The sequence below is a fragment of the Pyrus communis genome, chromosome 8 (genome assembly GCF_963583255.1).
Source record: "Pyrus communis chromosome 8, drPyrComm1.1, whole genome shotgun sequence".
NCBI lineage: Eukaryota > Viridiplantae > Streptophyta > Magnoliopsida > Rosales > Rosaceae > Pyrus > Pyrus communis.
The window spans coordinates 20552012-20577484 of record NC_084810.1 but is presented as its reverse complement, the minus strand read 5'-3'; the positions used below and the strand labels follow the sequence as shown (position 1 = coordinate 20577484).

The 25473-nt window shown below is 34.9% G+C and overlaps 1 protein-coding gene across 1 annotated transcript; it reads right to left on the bottom strand.

The window, feature by feature from the left end:
• Positions 1-9748: 9748 nt before the first annotated feature.
• Positions 9749-13192, bottom strand: LOC137741814 (beta-glucosidase 13-like). Its single transcript, XM_068481532.1, has 13 exons — positions 12988-13192; positions 12725-12794; positions 12492-12550; positions 12279-12354; positions 12068-12145; positions 11824-11911; positions 11467-11722; positions 11185-11300; positions 10876-11093; positions 10750-10781; positions 10553-10655; positions 10274-10382; positions 9749-10188 (listed from the first exon to the last, which is right to left on the bottom strand). The coding sequence occupies exons 1-13, from the start codon at positions 13165-13167 to the stop codon at positions 9960-9962; spliced, it is 1614 nt and encodes a 537-aa protein (XP_068337633.1). The 5' UTR covers positions 13168-13192; the 3' UTR covers positions 9749-9959.
• Positions 13193-25473: the final 12281 nt, after the last annotated feature.

Here is a 25473-nt window from a genome sequence, read left to right as displayed (position 1 = left end):
AGTGGCCTGAAATGCTTTACTCGTACTTTCCAATAATAAGATTATTGTCTTTGAACAAGGGAAATAGGATTGAAGTTTTGAGTCTTGACAATTTATTAAGAAAAAAATTATTTATTGATACAAAACCCTCCATCCAAAATCTTCTTGGTCAGTACGAAAATAATTTATTTCTATAATTTCGGTTGGTTGGGGTTGGGGAAGATGGGAAGGGGTTAAAATAAAATCTGGTTCTTTCACTCGGTGTGAAAAATTAAAAATTAAGAACTGCAATGGTGAACTGAGGAAATTCGAGGGAAACAACGATGGGGAGTTTTTCTGTTGATAATTTATTTTATTTTTTTTGAACAAAAACTCGATAAACACGGGCAGGCTTTAAAAAAGTGAAGACCACTTAAAAGTCCAAAGCAAAATATGCTTTTGTCACAATAATAATTAAATATGAATACTGTTGGGATAATACATATTTATACGAAAAACAAAAATACACACGCACACACACAGATATATATATATATATATATATATATATATATATGTGATACATTTTCATCTTTAGACTTTTAACCGAGTTGGGACCGTACTCCACTAGCAAGCAGTGGCGGTACGTGCATGCATGGAATGGGGAGATTTTTCAATGTGATCCGAATACGGAATGATACATCATGTGTCATTATACAAATGGTAGGATATGTATGTTAAAAATTTAATAACTCAAAAAATAAAATTTCTCACTACTTATATAAAAACACGTGGTGTACTATCCGTGTGCCAGTCACAATGAAATTTTTTTCCATGGAATAGACTAGAAAAGTTAAAAGTATTTCAATGAATTTATATTGATGAAACCCTTCAACAATATTTTTGGAACGTGGCCATTGATTCTTCTTGCGAAATGTTTTATACAATCTGTTAACACCAATCAACACCCGGTTATCCAACTCGCAATGAACTATATGTAAGCACATGAATGCTTTCTTTAATCAAATCACCTTCGAATAACTAATTAATAGTTTTACCTATTCAGGTTCAGTCTAGAAGTTTTAGAATTGAATTACCGATAAGGTTTTACAAATTTTAAACTGCAGGCTGAATATTAAATTATTTTTCTAGTTCAATTGATTGCTTCATTCCGTCAACGGGCACAATTCGTGGTTACCTTACATTTGATAACGGACATAGCCCGTAATAGAATTTGAGACTTTTTATCATGTTCAGATTATTAACGGACATAATGCCCGTGATTGATTGTAATTTATCATGTTCATCGACCGTGGTAGATGAGTTTTTTTCTTCTAGTGTTCTAAGCTTAGATCTGTGTATGTTTTTATATATTTAACGTGCAAGTTGTGTGTTGTAATTGGAATGAACTTCTCTTAATTGTTTTACTATTTTATTCGTAAAGCTTATTTAGGAGAAGGATTTGCATAGAAACGGGGAGGTGTCTCAAAGCAATCATGCAATTGCATGTATAAAAGTTACAACGCATGACGGCCTGCTGGGTTTAGAAAACGGCAGTCGCATTGGGGCCTCTGTTTCACATACGTTCCTCTTCTTATTTTTGGCGGGGCTATGCTATATATAGACTATTTCTGATTATGGTGCTGGTAGCATGTAAGTTGCGAATCGCAGTGGCATAACAGAGTATGAAACTAAGGGTATTGTTTAATCAACCCAAATTTAGCAGAAGAAAAAGAGATTGTTGAGAGGACGACATACTAAGGAAAGCATCTTCGTTGACTCAGTTCTCGTATATATATATTGAGTTACAAGTTGTGTTTATAATAAGTGGCCCTATAAGACTTAATATGCAAAAATATAAAACACCCAAATAATAAAAGAAAGGGGATACTTGATATGAATCTAATTTTGTGAGTCATTTTTGAGATAAGTCCAATTCTATTCCATGACAGTTTTTTTTTTCATTTTCATACGAATTTACTCCTAAAATTACTTATAAGTAATCAACATTATCCCTTGATTTTAGGATTAGTATTTGTGATAAGTTTTACCTATTTGAGGTTTAAAGAATAAAATTCCCTTAATGACAGGATAATTGTTGGAATAAAATTACTTCCTATATATCTCCAAGTGAGGATACGCCTCTTCATTTCTTCTTCATTTATCTATTATTTCTTTTTAGTTTGTTATCTAAAACCTTTTTCTTAGTTAGGATTTATCATTTGCCTTGCAAATCTTCTCCTTCTTAATCATTGTTCAGTTTTCCTCTTCTCTTCTCAGGCTTCCACTATATATGAAATTTGATTCTGTTTGATCAAAGAATGGAGGTCGGTTGGCTTCTTTCATCAAATTGCTTGTTGTGTTAAATTAGTTAATTTCATGGTCAAAATTGGATCTTCATTTGAGTTGTATTTTTACTCAAATTAATTGATTTCATGGCCGATATTAATCTACCTATATCACAAGATTTTGTTATATAACCTACCTCTATTATAGGTAGATTATATTTTTCTGTTTATTATCTATCTCTATCATAGGTTGCTTCTATATGTTTTCCTATATTACGTAGTAATTTATCTTGCTTATGGGTAGGTAAATTGTGTATTTGTCTTGCTTCTATATGTCATCTAAACGACATGAGTTTGACAACAAACAAATGCGAATGCATGCTCTGTTAGAGCACTTCTAGTGTGCAAAGGCACCCATTGGCAATAGGTAATTCAATCCCCTCCAGTGAATAGTAACTGCCTTTAATGAATAGTAATTGTCTTTTGCATCTCTACCCTTAAACTGAATAACCATGGCAATAGACAATAAAATATTAATATTTTTTATGTTCTAAAAAAAATTTTATTTTTTAATTCGGATAACTGATCTCGTCACGTCCATGTATCATTATCCGAAAGTACAATTTTTGAATATATTTCGATAAGATTTTTAACCAATTTTGTTGCATGACATGCCCTTCCATGTTTAGAATTGTTGAAAATATTGAAATGTGGTGTAAGGTAGGAGAAAATGGTAAGGTATTTATAGAAAAAAAAATTATAATTTTTTGAAATTTTTTTGAAATTTTTTCAGATTTTAATTATTTTTAAAATTTTATTAACTTAATTTAGCTAAATTGTTGGATTATAAAAAAATTTGAAATCCAACAGTGCAGATTATGACACGTGCCCCTCGAAATATTTATGTTTTTTCATATTTTTTAATTTTTTCAATGGAAAAATCTAGACCGTTGATCTAGAAATCAAACGGTGCAGATTCAACTGCTATTTAGTGGGCTGCAAAGTGGGCCCCACTGCCTGAAATCTTATCGGTAACGCGCCCCCCACTCGTGTGTGTTATACACACACCTGACGCAAAAATTTTTATACTTGCATCACTCTCCCTCAAGCGCTCGAGCCTTGGACTTGTGCCTGAGCTCTCCCACGGGCTCCCCCTTAATCCAATCGCCCAAATGGGTGGCGGGCACTTTGGTAGGGGATTGGATTGCAAATGGGGCCTGTCCACAGGACAAAAGAGCCCGGTAGAAGGGCTCTTAGGTGGATATGGAGGCAATCATATTCTATTTGGCGTTCTCCAACATATAGATATTGTAAGGCAAACATACTTTGTAGCATATTTGGGTAGGCATATTCATGCAATTAGATGTTGGGAATATAGAAATGAAACATATGAATGCTCCCCTACCATTAAACGAACAAGATTCTCATACAACAAGTACAACAACAAACGAACATAAGGTCAAATTTAAAACCACGTATACAACTTTAGAAACTCTAACAACAATCACTAAAATGACCACCAATCCAAGCACTTGAGTAGTTGTTGTGATAGATAGTTGCAACATACTCTATATACAGGCCAAACAACATCAACCTTTCTCACGCCACCCTTATAGGCTAGAATAACAACACATACTTTCTTATCAACAAAAACTTTTTTTCTCTTTTTTTGTTTTCCCTTTCGTTTTTTCTTTTCCCTTATCTCTTGTTTTTTTTTCTTCTGTGGGACAAAGTGGAATGGACTCGATGCGGGTAGAAATGAGGTGTCGCAGCATGCCTGGTGGGTGTGTTAATGCAAAATCAAATTCATGGGTTTATCAGATCACGACACAAGTTGGTCAGATCGCGACACATGTGAGTTTGGTAAGGCAAAAAATGACTGAAGTAGTTCGATGTCATCTCGTTTCGTGGTCTAGCAACAAGCAGTAGTGGTAATTGGGTTCGTCGGGAACGGAAGATGAATTTGCAGCAGCATTATCTAGGCAGCGTGACATGCACAACGACGAATATTGTGTGGGTCGATACGAATGCAGTAGTGCAACCCAAAGTTAGTGGGAACAGTGGGTGCAAGATTGCAATACCACCATATGAAAGCACTGGAGCAACAAAGAGTTCGTCGATCAGCGAATTGGACAAATTCATTAGCAACAGCACCCAAGAAAACCTAATACATAAAAATATCTAAAGGAAAAATTAGTATATAGTCCCTAGTTACTAATGTTCATTAGCTAAAACCTTATTGGTTTTCAAATTTTGATCGAAGTTCCTAACATTAATGTATTAATGAATTTACATGTAAGTTACATAGTTTTTTAAAATAAAATTAGTAATTGATTTAGGATTTTAATACTCACACCCTTATTAACTCCTAATTAATTTTCAATTCAAAACATTTCCAAAATAAAAAAATAAAAAATTAGAGTAAGTTTTACCCATTAATTTTTTTTTCATAAAAAAAGAACTTAATTCTTTAATCTTAAATCTACCCATTCGTATAATTTTTTTAATTTTTTTAATCATGAATGTACCCATTCTTAAATATATCAATTTGTTACATGTGAAATGTATTATTTTTTAATATTGTAACCATTTTTTAATGTAAAATCCATTCATTTTTTTTCCTAATCCATTTTCTAAACTTATATGGGTACACTATATTTCATTTGATTTGATAATATATCCATGTCAAGTTTAATTGAAGAAATTTAAAAATGTTATTAAGCCTAGTATCTTTTCTTTTCTTTTTTTCTTTTTTTGTAGTGTTGAAAATATGTACCATTGTTTATATATACATATAATGCAGTGGAGAGTATAATCTATCCTTTAATATTTCAAATCCCACTAATTATAGATTTTATTTAAAATCTCATTAATATAAACAACTACTGACACACCGCGATCCGGAACGTCCACTTGGACTCCGAATCAAGCTATGTTGGCCGACACCTGGAGGGTGAAGACTCCGTAAAGTGTAGTGAAGTGGAAAATATGATTAAATTTAAACCTAAAAGTGCCTAAATGTAAGAGTGCGCTAGTGAGCGGGAATGAACCCATTTCATGTGATGTCAGAGCATAAGTAAAGTACAATAAAGTAGGATGAGAATTATACCGTTGGGTGTAACAATGTTTGAATGTTTGAATTTGGAGAAACGGACGGCGGATTCGGAATTAGCTCATCGAAATACGTTAAGAAGGGTCTCGGGCAATGTTTGTAAAAAGTCAATGAAAGGTCAACGATCAACCCTAAAAAAAGTCAACCGAGATGCCCCGATGGTCAACCACGTTAGAACTTTGGAATTTCACTAAATGGGTGTCAAAAAGGGACTCGGGACGTCGAAATTAGCCTAGAAGGGTTTCCGGGAATTTTCCAGAAAGTCAATACAAATAATATTCCCTGAAATATTCCTTAGAATATTCCTTATTTTTGGAATTGGGCTAGGCCGGAACAGTGACCCAAAGGTTTGGGCTTAAGACTTGGGCCGGGTTTTGGGCTAAGTTTAGGCTTCGGCCTTCTTTTTTTTTTTTTTTTTTTTTTTTCTTCTCCAACCGGTTGCCACTGCAACCGTCGGATTATGGAAATCCCGCCTAAGAACAAAACGAGATCCAAATAGCTTGATTTTTCAACTATTTTTCACACTCTTCCTATCAAAATGAAGATAAACGAGTTTAGTTTAGGATTATACCTTCCCCTCCAGTCACCTGTGGTCGAAGTTGGCCTGAAAAGGTCTGCAACTCACGGCATACATCATCGGAAAACCGGGGAAGAGTATCTCTGCGTTCAAATGTCACCCAAAATCCTTAAGAGCACTAGAAACGTAAGGTAAAACATAATCCACGAAGATTTGGGTGGTTTTTTGAACCTACCCACATGGAAAATTTTCGAGGTTCTCACCGGGAAACATGGAGGTCATAGTCTGGGTTTGTGTTGGAAACTCGAGATCTGGGTATGCAGCTTCACGACTAAGAGATGATGTGGCTTCGGCTTTATGGTCGTTATGCTCGTTGGAGATGATGGTGGATGATGGACCTTGCCGGAGCAACGCCGTGTGTGGGGGTCTTGGGTTTCTTTGCATTTGCAGAGAGAGAGAAAGAGATAGAAAAAGAGACAGAGAACGGGAAAGGATGAGAGAAGGAGATAGTTTGAGGGAAGAGAGGGACAAAGTGAGGTGGCAGTGTGGGATAGGTCCGAGAAGACTGACAGGGAACACGGGTGTAAGGGAAGGAGTGGGGTGTGGGCCCTAAATGGCTCACAAAACAATACAAAATATCTTCTAAAATGAAATTACCAACTTGACCTCGGTATTCAATGTATCGTAAAATTTTAACCGTAACTCCGATCCCAATTCCGCTTTCGCCTACGCGTTCATCGCGTTTTCTCTCCTCCATCTTCCCTCCTCCACTGACCCCATCCCCGCCCAGTCCCTCTTCCAACAGTGGATTCCACCGTTGCAGTGAGATTGACGGCGACGAAATTTGTAGCTATGTGGGTTTGACGTACGTACATGCCGCCGACTTGCAGCGGCAAGGATTACGAATCGTCGATGGTAAAGGACTCAACGTCATCTTGGCAAGTGAGATCGAGCTTGGCATGGCTGTCGAGGACAAGGTTGGTGAAGTGAAGTCTATGACTTGTATCTTGAAGATGATAGCGGAGCCGACGAGGTCATGGTGGTTGGCTATGAGGATCTTCGCAGACTTGTTGGAAATGAAGAAGACTAGTGTTTGATCACGGGTTTAAAGCATGGATATGTGTTTGGTTACAGAAATGACAAAAGCACTCGGATTGACAAATGTTAAAAAAATTTTAGGCCACACGAATGATCAGTGAAATTGGGTACTGACCAGTATGTACTGACGTATTTTCCTTATTCACGTGCTAAAAAGAGAATACTAATGTTATTAATTAGGCACACAAACTGACCATACATTTTGCAACCGTTAGACCTACATGTGTTAGACAATGTATATTTTTTTTTTAACAAAAAAAAGATACTATTTACAAGAAGGGATGGGAAGTCGTTCTACCTTGAATAAATGATGTAGGTAAACTTCCTTACTTCTCGTTTGACTTCGACTCTCTCTTGTCCGTGGTGCTACAGTCTTATTTTTCGAGTTAAAGAACAAGTAAATAAAAGCATGATTAAATTGATAGAATCTCACTTAGTATTACGATTTAGTAATATTCCTCTTCATTTCTAAGTGAAAGGTCTTAGGTTTATTTCTCGCCAAAGGTGAATTTGAACTACATTATTGCTAACACATTGTGATACTAAGCTCACCCCTTCCTTCTTAGTGTAAATGATATCGTTTGTTAAAAAAAAGAAAAAAATAATAATAATAGAATCCGGTTTTGTTCAGCTGACACCGTACTCTTCTTTCTTTTTCTCGCTGGTCTAACCAATGTTCACCCAAAGAAGTAGATCTTCTTCTGATGCAAAATCTTACATAGGTTCCGATAGTAACCCCATTTTCTTATCTGCACAGTCTTCAAAGTTCACTACAACCCATAAAAACGGAGACCAATTTGATCAATTTCACATATCTCTACCAATCACAGCCACACAATGATGCAGACAAATCGACGAACACAATTCTACATCCATTTCGATCCCACCTATGATCGTGCGAGACTGGGAGTCTCATTGCCAAGAGAGTCCCCACTGTTTTCTCTTTTCTTTGCATTCAAATATAAATTTGTAATCAAAGAAATGTACTTATAAAAATCCATCAAAATCATAAGCCAAGTCCACAAAAATCCTTAAAAATCCATACAGAAATCTCTAAAAATCCATATGGAATTTGTAGAAGCTCTCAAATCCTATCATTTTTTTTAAGCAAATGATATTATTTATAGGGGGAGGGGAGCAAATTCTCACAATGTGCTAACCACAATATGATTCAAATTCGCCTTTGGCGAGAAACGAACCTACGAACTGTCACTTCTAAGTGATGAGGATACCACTATATCGTAGTAATAAATCTATTACTTTAAAGTTTTTTTTTTTTTTTTTTTTTTTAAAAATCATCCTAAATCCTAAATTGACTACACCCCCCTAAATTGGTTAAGGTGAATTTAATTACTATTTTTATGTAACAATAGTTTTCAGATAAAAGTAAATTAACGAATTAGCCATAAGTAATTAGCTTTATGACTCAAACTTGACCATTGATAAGGGCTAATTTCATGGTAAAAAATTTGTGTCTAAATTATGAGAATTGTAGAATTCAGATTCCCATTGTATACTAAAAGTTTTCTAGAATCAGAGTAAGAATAGTACTGATGTCAAATATGTTTTTTACCATTAGCCTTGTGATTCCTTCTCTAGAAAGCATTTCTACTAATAAGCGCTTAACTGTTCAAAACACCATTTTGCATTTTCATCTTTGATGTCGTTTCTAACCAGAGATAACTTTGAAAGTTAATACGTGCAAGAATTGGGAAGTTAATACATTTTAAAGAATTGGACAATCTTAATTAAATTCCATCCAACTAAATAAAATTTAATATGAAAATATTAACAATCGCCTACAAGAATGGAGTTTTGCTCTCAACATTATGCAAATGAAAATACACACTAAGAGAAGCCTTTGAAATTTTCGTTTTTCCCTAGATATGCAGTTCTGACAAAAATGCAGTTTTGCTTGTTTTTAATTGAAAAATTGGAAGGATTGATCGTGTAGAAAATTATGAAAGTTTGACATTATAATTTTCAGTATCTTAGCTTTCATGTCCAACTAGACTTGTGTCCAAATTCGTATGCAAAGTCGATTATCTATTAAAAATCATCCAAGAAAAAATGGTGTGATGTGTGTTATATCGTGAACCATTCTTGATGAATAGGCTATGGTGGGGTATTAAGGAGATAAGTTCTCCATGGAAGTATCTACACGCAGAGCTCAGCGAATATGACAGAATATGCGTGTGGCAGAGCATTATCTTTAGTTGTCATTGGTTAGAGTATTTATAGATGTCTTGAGAGCTCTTGTAGGGAAAGTAATCATAATTAAATTGGGAGACTATCTATGAGGAAATCTACTATAAGATATCCAATCTTCCTAGGATGATGTTGCCTATTTCCTAATATATCCTAATTTGACTTGAATTAGGGTTATCAAACTTGGTTGGCAAGTAATATCTTCAGTGGGCTTAAGCCTAGTATGTCGGACTAAGAATGTAGGACTATGCTTCATGGGCTATGAGCATTTTGATCATTTTTGCTACCCAGGTGCCATGTGTCACGGTTTCAGAAAATTATGGTCCCCCACATTTCAAATGTTTTTCGATGACTCACTTGCATTTTTACTAAAAATTGATTCCAAAAACATTTTCACTAGAAACGCTTTCAGCCATTTTAAACAATTCAAAATAAACCCTTAGTATATTTTGGTTAAGGAATCACTAGCTAGTATAATGTGGCCTAAGGCCATTGATTATCTATGCCAACTTTTTGGTCAAAGCCCACTAAGGGTAAGTGTACAGTTTAATTGAACACTCAACATTCAAAAACATTTATTTTCATAAATAGTACATTACATTCATATGGAATTCAACTGCGGAAGAGGCACTAGCCATAATGGCAACACAAATATAGAGAGACACACACTAAAAACATATACAACAAACTCATAACGAGTTGTTGCAGCTTATTCCAAATCAGAAGGAGTGAAGCTGAAAAAACTAAAAACAAGCCCCACAACATTCATCATTTGAAGTTACACTTGATAAAGAAAATCAGTGTCTCCAACATTATTGGCCAAAATATTTGAACTTCCTTTGCGCTTCTTGAGGAAATTTTTGAACCAATGGGTCGAAAGTTTTGGGTACCTTTGGAGCCCGTCAAAATCCACATAGTTAATACCAAATCGAACTGTGTAGCCTTCACTCCATTGAAAGTTGTCTAAAATTGCCCATGCAAAGTATCCTTTCACATTACTACCCTTCCTGCACCACAAAATAAATAAATAATGACTTGATATCACTGTAAAAATGCAATATAGTCCTAATTAGTATTTCAACAAGCACTTACTTGATTGCTGCTTGAAGGTAACAGAGGTGGCGATTGTAGTAGTCAGTCCTATTGGGATCATGGAGGGCTTCCTCTAGTGATAAGGTGGAATCATTGAACTCATCAACGCCTGCAATATAATTCATTACATATGTATTTAGTACTTTCTCTCAAAAAGAGAGATGTAGTTGGTTTTAAATTTAGATTTGGAATTACTCATCTGTATTTTACATCAATATATACATATATATGTCAAAAATTAAAAAGTGAAATTAAGTGAGGCTTAAAAGCGTCAATTACCATTCTCAGTAATGTAAATGATTGGATCACCATACTTATTCTTCGTGTAGAGTACAAAATCGTGAATTCCTTTTGGATAAACATATAACCAGTCTGAAGCAGCCTGTAATACCATTTGAAGATATTTGAGATGGTTAGGAATTGTATAAAATTAATCCTCCAAATACAAATAACTTAACCTGAAATTTGATGTGTACCTGAGGACCAATAGGAATGCCATCACGTTCAGCTGCCATAACATAAATGAATGCGATCAATATTAGAATGTAATAATTCTAAGATATTAAATAATTAGTCGATAAAAGGTTTTCATTTGTACTCACTCATTGTGATAACATGTGGATCGTATAAGTAACTTGCAGGTTTAGAATAATTCTTAGGTACATCAGTTGCATATAGAGCAGTATAATAGTTCAATCCAACAAAATCAAAGGACCCAGTTAACATCTTGGATTCTTCTTCCGTGAATTTTGGCAATCGTTCTCTAACAAGGTATTGCATGGTGTACGGGTAGTCACCTCTTGTAATTGGATCCATAAACCTACAAAGATGTGAAAATTCCAATAATCAACTTTATAAGTCATAAAAAAGAAACATAACCCACTTGATTTATAAATTAATAATACACTTGCCATCCAAACATAAAATCCATAGCTCGATTTGCAGCATCTATATCTTCCTTTGCATCTGAAGCAGGCTCAAACCAATGTGACAGTAGTGTTATTCCTATCACCCCATTTTGATATGCCTACAAAGAAAATTCAGAAAATGATTTGATGTAGTGCCATACAAACTCCAAACTGTTTACCTCGCTATACAAAAGGTTTCCTCTTGTGGTGGAACCTAATACTAGTCACTCGTGGAGATTTCAGACCAAAAAAAAAAAAGGGAACTAACTAGTTAATTCATTATACCTGAAATTTATCTTTGTACACTTTTACAGTAGCTGCATGAGCAAGGAGTTGGTAGTGTGTTACCAAATAGGGTTCAGTAGCCGAATCTCCACCAAGGCAGGTTGGGTCTTGCCAAGCAGAGCATCGTCCCGGTGCGTACATCCCGATTGTATATGCATGGTTACTGAAGGTGTATGGCTCATTCAACGTGATCCAGTGCTTCACCCGATCACCAAAAAGTGAAAAACAAAGTTCTGCGAAGTCTTTAAAGTCATCGCTGCGTGTCCAAATTTCAAAACATTTTTGTTAGATGTGGTACGTTTTATTTAATTAAGCAAATGACCAATATTACACTTAAGATAAAATTCGTTTACTTACACAATACGAGGGCTTAAGAAACCACCATAAGCATCTTCTAACGCTTGGGGAACATCCCAATGAAAGATTGTCACAAATGGCTGTATGCCTATATATAACATTATCAGAATGAAAAAAAAAAATTCAATACTTTGATTCAATATTGTTTTATGAGTGCACGGTATTAAAATTATATATTAATGGACGGGATGATATATGAGATTAGATGGGATGGATGATATGTGAGATTAAGTAGCTTTATCACCATTGCGAAGGAGTTCATTGATGAGATTGTCGTAGTATTCAATTCCTTTCCTGTTGACACCCCCACTTAGCGTGCCATCTAATAATTAGAACAAAATAGTCAAGTGAGTTAATATACCTATCTATATATCGAAATCGAATTAAGTAAAACAGGTTAATCGATGAAGTAATTGGTCCCAAATCAAGGATATGGAGGCGGATGTCAACATTACTTGGCAACAATCTGGACCATGAGATAGAGAACCTATAAGCATCCAACTTCATATCCTTCATAATTGCTACATCTTTCTGTAATGACAAGAAAGGCATACATAATTATAAGAAAGAAGCTAAAAATTAATTATGGATCTCATGTTCAATGTGCTCTTCAACTTCATAGTGGGAATTTAGGGTTTGGAGAATAATATTATTCCTTGATTGACAACCTTATAGAGGTGGTATTGATCAATGGCGACATCTCCATTGCTGTGATCATCGATTTTTTCTGTCATTAACCGTAGAAGATTTTATTATTTGGAGCATAAAGATGGTAGGACTCATAGAATGCGAACTATTATATATGTCCATGTAGTGCATGTATAGTCCATATGCATCGAAAATATACAGCATATACTGCATGCCCAAGGGTATTTGCTGATAATATGTAGAAGACTATAACCTGGATGGTCGTGGGTGAAGGTGTCCCATATGCTTGGTCCTCTACCATCAACGTTCCATGCACCTTCTACCTGAAATATGCATATGCGCATTTAAACTGAAGATGTCAATATTCATGCTTGGAATCAAACTGAAATGTGCATGTGCATATATATATATGCTATAGTTTTTTCTGACATTGAAATCAAATTAGACCTATGTGATTATATGAAACTCAAATTAATTAAAGGGTAATTAAATAGCTAAGCCCTAGCAGGGACTGGCCTGGTAAGCTGCTGTAGATCCACCAAAGACGAACCCTGGTTTTAGAGCATCAAACTTGGTCCTGTCAAGTGAGTTACAGACAATGGGTTTATCTGGCTTAGCAGCTTTGGTGTTTGTCAATGCAAAGCCATTGAGTAGCAAGACACACAAGAGCAAAGAGCCTAACTCATGCATTGCCATAGTTAACTGGAGGGGTTTTGGTGATCGAGATAGCTAGGTTGGTTCTTCCCTGCATATTGCATGGGGTTTATATAGAGGGCTACGTACCACGTCTAGACGTGAGAATAATTGATAAGCATTTATTTACTAAAATTTGATAAACACGTGCAGGCTTTAAAAAAGTGAAGACCACTGAAAAGTGCAAAGCAAAATATACTTTTGTAACAATAATAATTAAATATGAATACGGTTGGGATAATACATATTTATACAAAAAACTAAATATACTTTTGTAACAATAATAATTAAATATGAATACGTTTGCAATATTATATTTTTTTTTGTAAGTAAACAATTTCTCAAGCATGTATATAACGTAAAACTTTGGTGGATTGGTTATGGGAAATATATCAAGGAATGGAATTAGGTAAAGAGAAATATTTAAAAAAAAAAATTAAAAATTGAAAAGTGGAGAAACGCAGTTCAAGATACTGTAGGATATGACATTTTTTCATCCTTCGACTTTTTATCCAGTTGGGACCTCACTAGCAAGCAGTGGCGGTACGCACATGCATGGAATGGACCAGAAAAGTTAGAATCCGACCTCGCCGGATCTTCTTTATGAAAATAAAAGAGATTATATTTTCTTTTATGTAAAAGAGATTATATTTTTTTTTATATGTCAAAATTGACAGCACACAATCTATATGCTAAATCATGTAGAATTGACAAATCGATTAAAACTTACATCTGCTTTCAAATTTTCTTACATAACATTCTCCTTAGCATAGACATCTCCTTTGAAAATGCTCAAATTTAATAAATTATCATACAATTTATTTGACCAATACATAAATTAATACAATTTCAATATTTCAACGTGGTGTATGTGAGAATTGAAATTTCTTGATCTATTTTGAAAAATCAGCCCATATATGAGGTGTGGAAATGTAGTTTACTCAACATGCTTAAAGATATGGATTGAGGACACTCTCCGGATCCTCTTTGTGAGGATTCCGGAAATTCTTAAATGGCGTCCGTTCATTATATATTGTACAGTCATAAATCATTTTAAATATTTTTATTTAAAATTAAACAGAAACAGTACCTTAAGAAAACTGACCGCACAATATACGATAAACGAAGATGATGCGAGGATTCCCAGGATTCTCACAAAGAAGATTTGGAGAGAATCCTCACAAAGAGGATCTGGATAGGATCGTCATACAAAGATATGTACCAGCTGAAGAGTATTTTCTCTCTTTTTCCTTTCTTAAAGCATTCAAACCCCACTGCAAGTGACACCCATCCGAAGATGGGATTCCATCTAGATTCAAATTGTGGAGACCCTAGGGATGGAATCCCCTCACAAGACATAACCCTAACTCCTTAACGACAATGACAGCTTTGATGTGACTCCATTTTTCATGACAACAACTCATCAACTTTACCAAAAGAAAAGGAAGGGAAAGAGTGGGAATCTGATTCTTCATTCCACATGTGGAGTAATAGAGCTGAAATGCACGTTGAAGAAAAAAGTGTCGTGGCTAGTAATTTTGTGCCGGGGTTTTGTATACCCGGTGATTCGAATGGGTAGTGCGAGGTTTAGAGTTTGCTGGAAGAGGGAAGACTTCGATTGGGAACGGATTTTTCAATCTAAGGGCATCTTGTCTTTGTGCACACTAGATTTGGCCAGATTTTTTATTAAGAAACTGAAAATGGTAGGATAAAAATGTCAATATAGATGGCTCCAAGGGGGTTAGTTTTTAAAATTTCTCTAATAAGTATTGTTTGGAGTGTACGAGAAATGACACAACATGAGGAGGAGATAGAAGTTCCTTCCCAAACAAGAAGGCTAAAGAGAAGATTGCTAGCACCCTATAGAATTATTTACTTACCAAAACGATAACACTAATGCTATTAATTAGGCACACAAACTGAAAACATATATTTGCAATAGTTGGGCCTATATGTATTTTTTTGAACAAACGATATTGTCTACACTAAGGGGATTAGGGAGTGAACTAAGAGCCTAAGCCTCAAAATAGGCTAGTAATAGTATGGTTCAAATTTGTCTTTGACGAAAATCAAACCTAATACCTCTCAAATTCGCCTTTAGAGAGTGTGGTAGTAATGTTGTTAATTTTGTTTGTCTAAATAACTTAACTATTAAAAGAGCAAATGGTTTATTTCTCAAATATCCATGTTTTTAATGAAATACGTTAATTACTATATCGAGGAATACATAATGAGATAACATATCCTGAGAGTGCATAACTAACTTTTAAAATTCTAATTAATTAGGTATATACCATCAGAGCATAACTAACTTTTTTTTTTTTTTAACGGACGATAGTACTCACACTAAGGGGTGAGAGAATGAGTTAAGCCTTACAATGAGCTTGCCATAATAATGTAGTTCAACTTCGTTTTTGGCGACAATCGAACCAAGGACCTCTCACTTACTGGTAAAGATGAATAGTATTAGATCGTAGTACTATGTGGCAGAGTAGAACTAACTTTAACTTTAAAAAAGAAAAATACATAGTTTCTCTTTCCTTTTTTGAAACTCTTCTGACTTCATCTTCCACAAGCCACCAGAATAAAGAAAACCCCAGCAAAACTCTCCTCCCTTGCTTTTAAATTCCTAAGGATATCATTATCCCTCGTAAACTTGGGTTTGTTAATTGGTAGCTATTGGAAGGCTATTAATTTATTCTCGGATCGCCGTTGCATATGTAAAGTGGCCTGAAATGCTTTACTCGTACTTTCCAATAATAAGATTATTGTCTTTGAACAAGGGAAATAGGATTGAAGTTTTGAGTCTTGACAATTTATTAAGAAAAAAATTATTTATTGATACAAAACCCTCCATCCAAAATCTTCTTGGTCAGTACGAAAATAATTTATTTCTATAATTTCGGTTGGTTGGGGTTGGGGAAGATGGGAAGGGGTTAAAATAAAATCTGGTTCTTTCACTCGGTGTGAAAAATTAAAAATTAAGAACTGCAATGGTGAACTGAGGAAATTCGAGGGAAACAACGATGGGGAGTTTTTCTGTTGATAATTTATTTTATTTTTTTTGAACAAAAACTCGATAAACACGGGCAGGCTTTAAAAAAGTGAAGACCACTTAAAAGTCCAAAGCAAAATATGCTTTTGTCACAATAATAATTAAATATGAATACTGTTGGGATAATACATATTTATACGAAAAACAAAAATACACACGCACACACACAGATATATATATATATATATATATATATATATATATATATATGTGATACATTTTCATCTTTAGACTTTTAACCGAGTTGGGACCGTACTCCACTAGCAAGCAGTGGCGGTACGTGCATGCATGGAATGGGGAGATTTTTCAATGTGATCCGAATACGGAATGATACATCATGTGTCATTATACAAATGGTAGGATATGTATGTTAAAAATTTAATAATTCAAAAAATAAAATTTCTCACTACTTATATAAAAACACGTGGTGTACTATCCGTGTGCCAGTCACAATGAAATTTTTTTCCATGGAATAGACTAGAAAAGTTAAAAGTATTTCAATGAATTTATATTGATGAAACCCTTCAACAATATTTTTGGAACGTGGCCATTGATTCTTCTTGCGAAATGTTTTATACAATCTGTTAACACCAATCAACACCCGGTTATCCAACTCGCAATGAACTATATGTAAGCACATGAATGCTTTCTTTAATCAAATCACCTTCGAATAACTAATTAATAGTTTTACCTATTCAGGTTCAGTCTAGAAGTTTTAGAATTGAATTACCGATAAGGTTTTACAAATTTTAAACTGCAGACTGAATATTAAATTATTTTTCTAGTTCAATTGATTGCTTCAATCCGTCAACGGGCACAATTCGTGGTTACCTTACATTTGATAACGGACATAGCCCGTAATAGAATTTGAGACTTTTTATCATGTTCAGATTATTAACGGACATAATGCCCGTGATTGATTGTAATTTATCATGTTCATCGACCGTGGTAGATGAGTTTTTTTCTTCTAGTGTTCTAAGCTTAGATCTGTGTATGTTTTTATATATTTAACGTGCAAGTTGTGTGTTGTAATTGGAATGAACTTCTCTTAATTGTTTTACTATTTTATTCGTAAAGCTTATTTAGGAGAAGGATTTGCATAGAAACGGGGAGGTGTCTCAAAGCAATCATGCAATTGCATGTATAAAAGTTACAACGCATGACGGCCTGCTGGGTTTAGAAAACGGCAGTCGCATTGGGGCCTCTGTTTCACATACGTTCCTCTTCTTATTTTTGGCGGGGCTATGCTATATATAGACTATTTCTGATTATGGTGCTGGTAGCATGTAAGTTGCGAATCGCAGTGGCATAACAGAGTATGAAACTAAGGGTATTGTTTAATCAACCCAAATTTAGCAGAAGAAAAAGAGATTGTTGAGAGGACGACATACTAAGGAAAGCATCTTCGTTGACTCAGTTCTCGTATATATATATTGAGTTACAAGTTGTGTTTATAATAAGTGGCCCTATAAGACTTAATATGCAAAAATATAAAACACCCAAATAATAAAAGAAAGGGGATACTTGATATGAATCTAATTTTGTGAGTCATTTTTGAGATAAGTCCAATTCTATTCCATGACAGTTTTTTTTTTCATTTTCATACGAATTTACTCCTAAAATTACTTATAAGTAATCAACATTATCCCTTGATTTTAGGATTAGTATTTGTGATAAGTTTTACCTATTTGAGGTTTAAAGAATAAAATTCCCTTAATGACAGGATAATTGTTGGAATAAAATTACTTCCTATATATCTCCAAGTGAGGATACGCCTCTTCATTTCTTCTTCATTTATCTATTATTTCTTTTTAGTTTGTTATCTAAAACCTTTTTCTTAGTTAGGATTTATCATTTGCCTTGCAAATCTTCTCCTTCTTAATCATTGTTCAGTTTTCCTCTTCTCTTCTCAGGCTTCCACTATATATGAAATTTGATTCTGTTTGATCAAAGAATGGAGGTCGGTTGGCTTCTTTCATCAAATTGCTTGTTGTGTTAAATTAGTTAATTTCATGGTCAAAATTGGATCTTCATTTGAGTTGTATTTTTACTCAAATTAATTGATTTCATGGCCGATATTAATCTACCTATATCACAAGATTTTGTTATACAACCTACCTCTATTATAGGTAGATTATATTTTTCTGTTTATTATCTATCTCTATCATAGGTTGCTTCTATATGTTTTCCTATATTACGTAGTAATTTATCTTGCTTATGGGTAGGTAAATTGTGTATTTGTCTTGCTTCTATATGTCATCTAAACGACATGAGTTTGACAACAAACAAATGCGAATGCATGCTCCGTTAGAGCACTTCTAGTGTGCAAAGGCACCCATTGGCAATAGGTAATTCAATCCCCTCCAGTGAATAGTAACTGCCTTTAATGAATAGTAATTGTCTTTTGCATCTCTACCCTTAAACTGAATAACCATGGCAATAGACAATAAAATATTAATATTTTTTATGTTCTAAAAAAAATTTTATTTTTTAATTCGGATAACTGATCTCGTCACGTCCATGTATCATTATCCGAAAGTACAATTTTTGAATATATTTCGATAAGATTTTTAACCAATTTTGTTGCATGACATGCCCTTCCATGTTTAGAATTGTTGAAAATATTGAAATGTGGTGTAAGGTAGGAGAAAATGGTAAGGTATTTATAGAAAAAAAAATTATAATTTTTTGAAATTTTTTTGAAATTTTTTCAGATTTTAATTATTTTTAAAATTTTATTAACTTAATTTAGCTAAATTGTTGGATTATAAAAAAATTTGAAATCCAACAGTGCAGATTATGACACGTGCCCCTCGAAATATTTATGTTTTTTCATATTTTTTAATTTTTTCAATGGAAAAATCTAGACCGTTGATCTAGAAATCAAACGGTGCAGATTCAACTGCTATTTAGTGGGCTGCAACGTGGGCCCCACTGCCTGAAATCTTATCGGTAACGCGCCCCCCACTCGTGTGTGTTATACACACACCTGACGCAAAAATTTTTATACTTGCATCACTCTCCCTCAAGCGCTCGAGCCTTGGACTTGTGCCTGAGCTCTCCCACGGGCTCCCCCTTAATCCAATCGCCCAAATGGGTGGCGGGCACTTTGGTAGGGGATTGGATTGCAAATGGGGCCTGTCCACAGGACAAAAGAGCCCGGTAGAAGGGCTCTTAGGTGGATATGGAGGCAATCATATTCTATTTGGCGTTCTCCAACATATAGATATTGTAAGGCAAACATACTTTGTAGCATATTTGGGTAGGCATATTCATGCAATTAGATGTTGGGAATATAGAAATGAAACATATGAATGCTCCCCTACCATTAAACGAACAAGATTCTCATACAACAAGTACAACAACAAACGAACATAAGGTCAAATTTAAAACCACGTATACAACTTTAGAAACTCTAACAACAATCACTAAAATGACCACCAATCCAAGCACTTGAGTAGTTGTTGTGATAGATAGTTGCAACATACTCTATATACAGGCCAAACAACATCAACCTTTCTCACGCCACCCTTATAGGCTAGAATAACAACACATACTTTCTTATCAACAAAAACTTTTTTTCTCTTTTTTTGTTTTCCCTTTCGTTTTTTCTTTTCCCTTATCTCTTGTTTTTTTTTCTTCTGTGGGACAAAGTGGAATGGACTCGATGCGGGTAGAAATGAGGTGTCGCAGCATGCCTGGTGGGTGTGTTAATGCAAAATCAAATTCATGGGTTTATCAGATCACGACACAAGTTGGTCAGATCGCGACACATGTGAGTTTGGTAAGGCAAAAAATGACTGAAGTAGTTCGATGTCATCTCGTTTCGTGGTCTAGCAACAAGCAGTAGTGGTAATTGGGTTCGTCGGGAACGGAAGATGAATTTGCAGCAGCATTATCTAGGCAGCGTGACATGCACAACGACGAATATTGTGTGGGTCGATACGAATGCAGTAGTGCAACCCAAAGTTAGTGGGAACAGTGGGTGCAAGATTGCAATACCACCATATGAAAGCACTGGAGCAACAAAGAGTTCGTCGATCAGCGAATTGGACAAATTCATTAGCAACAGCACCCAAGAAAACCTAATACATAAAAATATCTAAAGGAAAAATTAGTATATAGTCCCTAGTTACTAATGTTCATTAGCTAAAACCTTATTGGTTTTCAAATTTTGATCGAAGTTCCTAACATTAATGTATTAATGAATTTACATGTAAGTTACATAGTTTTTTAAAATAAAATTAGTAATTGATTTAGGATTTTAATACTCACACCCTTATTAACTCCTAATTAATTTTCAATTCAAAACATTTCCAAAATAAAAAAATAAAAAATTAGAGTAAGTTTTACCCATTAATTTTTTTTTCATAAAAAAAGAACTTAATTCTTTAATCTTAAATCTACCCATTCGTATAATTTTTTTAATTTTTTTAATCATGAATGTACCCATTCTTAAATATATCAATTTGTTACATGTGAAATGTATTATTTTTTAATATTGTAACCATTTTTTAATGTAAAATCCATTCATTTTTTTTCCTAATCCATTTTCTAAACTTATATGGGTACACTATATTTCATTTGATTTGATAATATATCCATGTCAAGTTTAATTGAAGAAATTTAAAAATGTTATTAAGCCTAGTATCTTTTCTTTTCTTTTTTTCTTTTTTTGTAGTGTTGAAAATATGTACCATTGTTTATATATACATATAATGCAGTGGAGAGTATAATCTATCCTTTAATATTTCAAATCCCACTAATTATAGATTTTATTTAAAATCTCATTAATATAAACAACTACTGACACACCGCGATCCGGAACGTCCACTTGGACTCCGAATCAAGCTATGTTGGCCGACACCTGGAGGGTGAAGACTCCGTAAAGTGTAGTGAAGTGGAAAATATGATTAAATTTAAACCTAAAAGTGCCTAAATGTAAGAGTGCGCTAGTGAGCGGGAATGAACCCATTTCATGTGATGTCAGAGCATAAGTAAAGTACAATAAAGTAGGATGAGAATTATACCGTTGGGTGTAACAATGTTTGAATGTTTGAATTTGGAGAAACGGACGGCGGATTCGGAATTAGCTCATCGAAATACGTTAAGAAGGGTCTCGGGCAATTTTTGTAAAAAGTCAATGAAAGGTCAACGATCAACCCTAAAAAAAGTCAACCGAGATGCCCCGATGGTCAACCACGTTAGAACTTTGGAATTTCACTAAATGGGTGTCAAAAAGGGACTCGGGACGTCGAAATTAGCCTAGAAGGGTTTCCGGGAATTTTCCAGAAAGTCAATACAAATAATATTCCCTGAAATATTCCTTAGAATATTCCTTATTTTTGGAATTGGGCTAGGCCGGAACAGTGACCCAAAGGTTTGGGCTTAAGACTTGGGCCGGGTTTTGGGCTAAGTTTAGGCTTCGGCCTTCTTTTTTTTTTTTTTTTTTTTTTTTCTTCTCCAACCGGTTGCCACTGCAACCGTCGGATTATGGAAATCCCGCCTAAGAACAAAACGAGATCCAAATAGCTTGATTTTTCAACTATTTTTCACACTCTTCCTATCAAAATGAAGATAAACGAGTTTAGTTTAGGATTATACCTTCCCCTCCAGTCACCTGTGGTCGAAGTTGGCCTGAAAAGGTCTGCAACTCACGGCATACATCATCGGAAAACCGGGGAAGAGTATCTCTGCGTTCAAATGTCACCCAAAATCCTTAAGAGCACTAGAAACGTAAGGTAAAACATAATCCACGAAGATTTGGGTGGTTTTTTGAACCTACCCACATGGAAAATTTTCGAGGTTCTCACCGGGAAACATGGAGGTCATAGTCTGGGTTTGTGTTGGAAACTCGAGATCTGGGTATGCAGCTTCACGACTAAGAGATGATGTGGCTTCGGGTTTATGGTCGTTATGCTCGTTGGAGATGATGGTGGATGATGGACCTTGCCGGAGCAACGCCGTGTGTGGGGGTCTTGGGTTTCTTTGCATTTGCAGAGAGAGAGAAAGAGATAGAAAAAGAGACAGAGAACGGGAAAGGATGAGAGAAGGAGATAGTTTGAGGGAAGAGAGGGACAAAGTGAGGTGGCAGTGTGGGATAGGTCCGAGAAGACTGACAGGGAACACGGGTGTAAGGGAAGGAGTGGGGTGTGGGCCCTAAATGGCTCACAAAACAATACAAAATATCTTCTAAAATGAAATTACCAACTTGACCTCGGTATTCAATGTATCGTAAAATTTTAACCGTAACTCCGATCCCAATTCCGCTTTCGCCTACGCGTTCATCGCGTTTTCTCTCCTCCATCTTCCCTCCTCCACTGACCCCATCCCCGCCCAGTCCCTCTTCCAACAGTGGATTCCACCGTTGCAGTGAGATTGACGGCGACGAAATTTGTAGCTATGTGGGTTTGACGTACGTACATGCCGCCGACTTGCAGCGGCAAGGATTACGAATCGTCGATGGTAAAGGACTCAACGTCATCTTGGCAAGTGAGATCGAGCTTGGCATGGCTGTCGAGGACAAGGTTGGTGAAGTGAAGTCTATGACTTGTATCTTGAAGATGATAGCGGAGCCGACGAGGTCATGGTGGTTGGCTATGAGGATCTTCGCAGACTTGTTGGAAATGAAGAAGACTAGTGTTTGATCACGGGTTTAAAGCATGGATATGTGTTTGGTTACAGAAATGACAAAAGCACTCGGATTGACAAATGTTAAAAAAATTTTAGGCCACACGAATGATCAGTGAAATTGGGTACTGACCAGTATGTACTGACGTATTTTCCTTATTCACGTGCTAAAAAGAGAATACTAATGTTATTAATTAGGCACACAAACTGACCATACATTTTGCAACCGTTAGACCTACATGTGTTAGACAATGTATATTTTTTTTTTAACAAAAAAAAGATACTATTTACAAGAAGGGATGGGAAGTCGTTCTACCTTGAATAAATGATGTAGGTAAACTTCCTTACTTCTCGTTTGACTTCGACTCTCTCTTGTCCGTGGTGCTACAGTCTTATTTTTCGAGTTAAAGAACAAGTAAATAAAAGCATGATTAAATTGATAGAATCTCACTTAGTATTACGATTTAGTAATATTCCTCTTCATTTCTAAGTGAAAGGTCTTAGGTTTATTTCTCGCCAAAGGTGAATTTGAACTACATTATTGCTAACACATTGTGATACTAAGCTCACCCCTTCCTTCTTAGTGTAAATGATATCGTTTGTTAAAAAAAAGAAAAAAATAATAATAATAGAATCCGGTTTTGTTCAGCTGACACCGTACTCTTCTTTCTTTTTCTCGCTGGTCTAACCAATGTTCACCCAAAGAAGTAGATCTTCTTCTGATGCAAAATCTTACATAGGTTCCGATAGTAACCCCATTTTCTTATCTGCACAGTCTTCAAAGTTCACTACAACCCATAAAAACGGAGACCAATTTGATCAATTTCACATATCTCTACCAATCACAGCCACACAATGACGCAGACAAATCGACGAACACAATTCTACATCCATTTCGATCCCACCTATGATCGTGCGAGACTGGGAGTCTCATTGCCAAGAGAGTCCCCACTGTTTTCTCTTTTCTTTGCATTCAAATATAAATTTGTAATCAAAGAAATGTACTTATAAAAATCCATCAAAATCATAAGCCAAGTCCACAAAAATCCTTAAAAATCCATACAGAAATCTCTAAAAATCCATATGGAATTTGTAGAAGCTCTCAAATCCTATCATTTTTTTTAAGCAAATGATATTATTTATAGGGGGAGGGGAGCAAATTCTCACAATGTGCTAACCACAATATGATTCAAATTCGCCTTTGGCGAGAAACGAACCTACGAACTGTCACTTCTAAGTGATGAGGATACCACTATATCGTAGTAATAAATCTATTACTTTAAAGTTTTTTTTTTTTTTTTTTTTTTTTTTTAAAATCATCCTAAATCCTAAATTGACTACACCCCCCTAAATTGGTTAAGGTGAATTTAATTACTATTTTTATGTAACAATAGTTTTCAGATAAAAGTAAATTAACGAATTAGCCATAAGTAATTAGCTTTATGACTCAAACTTGACCATTGATAAGGGCTAATTTCATGGTAAAAAATTTGTGTCTAAATTATGAGAATTGTAGAATTCAGATTCCCATTGTATACTAAAAGTTTTCTAGAATCAGAGTAAGAATAGTACTGATGTCAAATATGTTTTTTACCATTAGCCTTGTGATTCCTTCTCTAGAAAGCATTTCTACTAATAAGCGCTTAACTGTTCAAAACACCATTTTGCATTTTCATCTTTGATGTCGTTTCTAACCAGAGATAACTTTGAAAGTTAATACGTGCAAGAATTGGGAAGTTAATACATTTTAAAGAATTGGACAATCTTAATTAAATTCCATCCAACTAAATAAAATTTAATATGAAAATATTAACAATCGCCTACAAGAATGGAGTTTTGCTCTCAACATTATGCAAATGAAAATACACACTAAGAGAAGCCTTTGAAATTTTCGTTTTTCCCTAGATATGCAGTTCTGACAAAAATGCAGTTTTGCTTGTTTTTAATTGAAAAATTGGAAGGATTGATCGTGTAGAAAATTATGAAAGTTTGACATTATAATTTTCAGTATCTTAGCTTTCATGTCCAACTAGACTTGTGTCCAAATTCGTATGCAAAGTCGATTATCTATTAAAAATCATCCAAGAAAAAATGGTGTGATGTGTGTTATATCGTGAACCATTCTTGATGAATAGGCTATGGTGGGGTATTAAGGAGATAAGTTCTCCATGGAAGTATCTACACGCAGAGCTCAGCGAATATGACAGAATATGCGTGTGGCAGAGCATTATCTTTAGTTGTCATTGGTTAGAGTATTTATAGATGTCTTGAGAGCTCTTGTAGGGAAAGTAATCATAATTAAATTGGGAGACTATCTATGAGGAAATCTACTATAAGATATCCAATCTTCCTAGGATGATGTTGCCTATTTCCTAATATATCCTAATTTGACTTGAATTAGGGTTATCAAACTTGGTTGGCAAGTAATATCTTCAGTGGGCTTAAGCCTAGTATGTCGGACTAAGAATGTAGGACTATGCTTCATGGGCTATGAGCATTTTGATCATTTTTGCTACCCAGGTGCCATGTGTCACGGTTTCAGAAAATTATGGTCCCCCACATTTCAAATGTTTTTCGATGACTCACTTGCATTTTTACTAAAAATTGATTCCAAAAACATTTTC

What these genes read in the sequence shown, in the direction of transcription:
- LOC137741814 (XM_068481532.1), bottom strand. Translation starts at nt 13,167, where the DNA reads ATGGCAATGCATGAGTTAGGCTCTTTGCTCTTGTGTGTCTTGCTACTC. An exon ending in ATCAATACCACCTCTATAAG is followed by an intron (nt 12,355 to 12,491) that starts GTTGTCAATCAA and finishes TTGTCATTACAG; the next exon opens with AAAGATGTAGCAATTATGAA. An exon ending in TTCTTAAGCCCTCGTATTGT is followed by an intron (nt 11,723 to 11,823) that starts GTAAGTAAACGA and finishes TTGGACACGCAG; the next exon opens with CGATGACTTTAAAGACTTCG.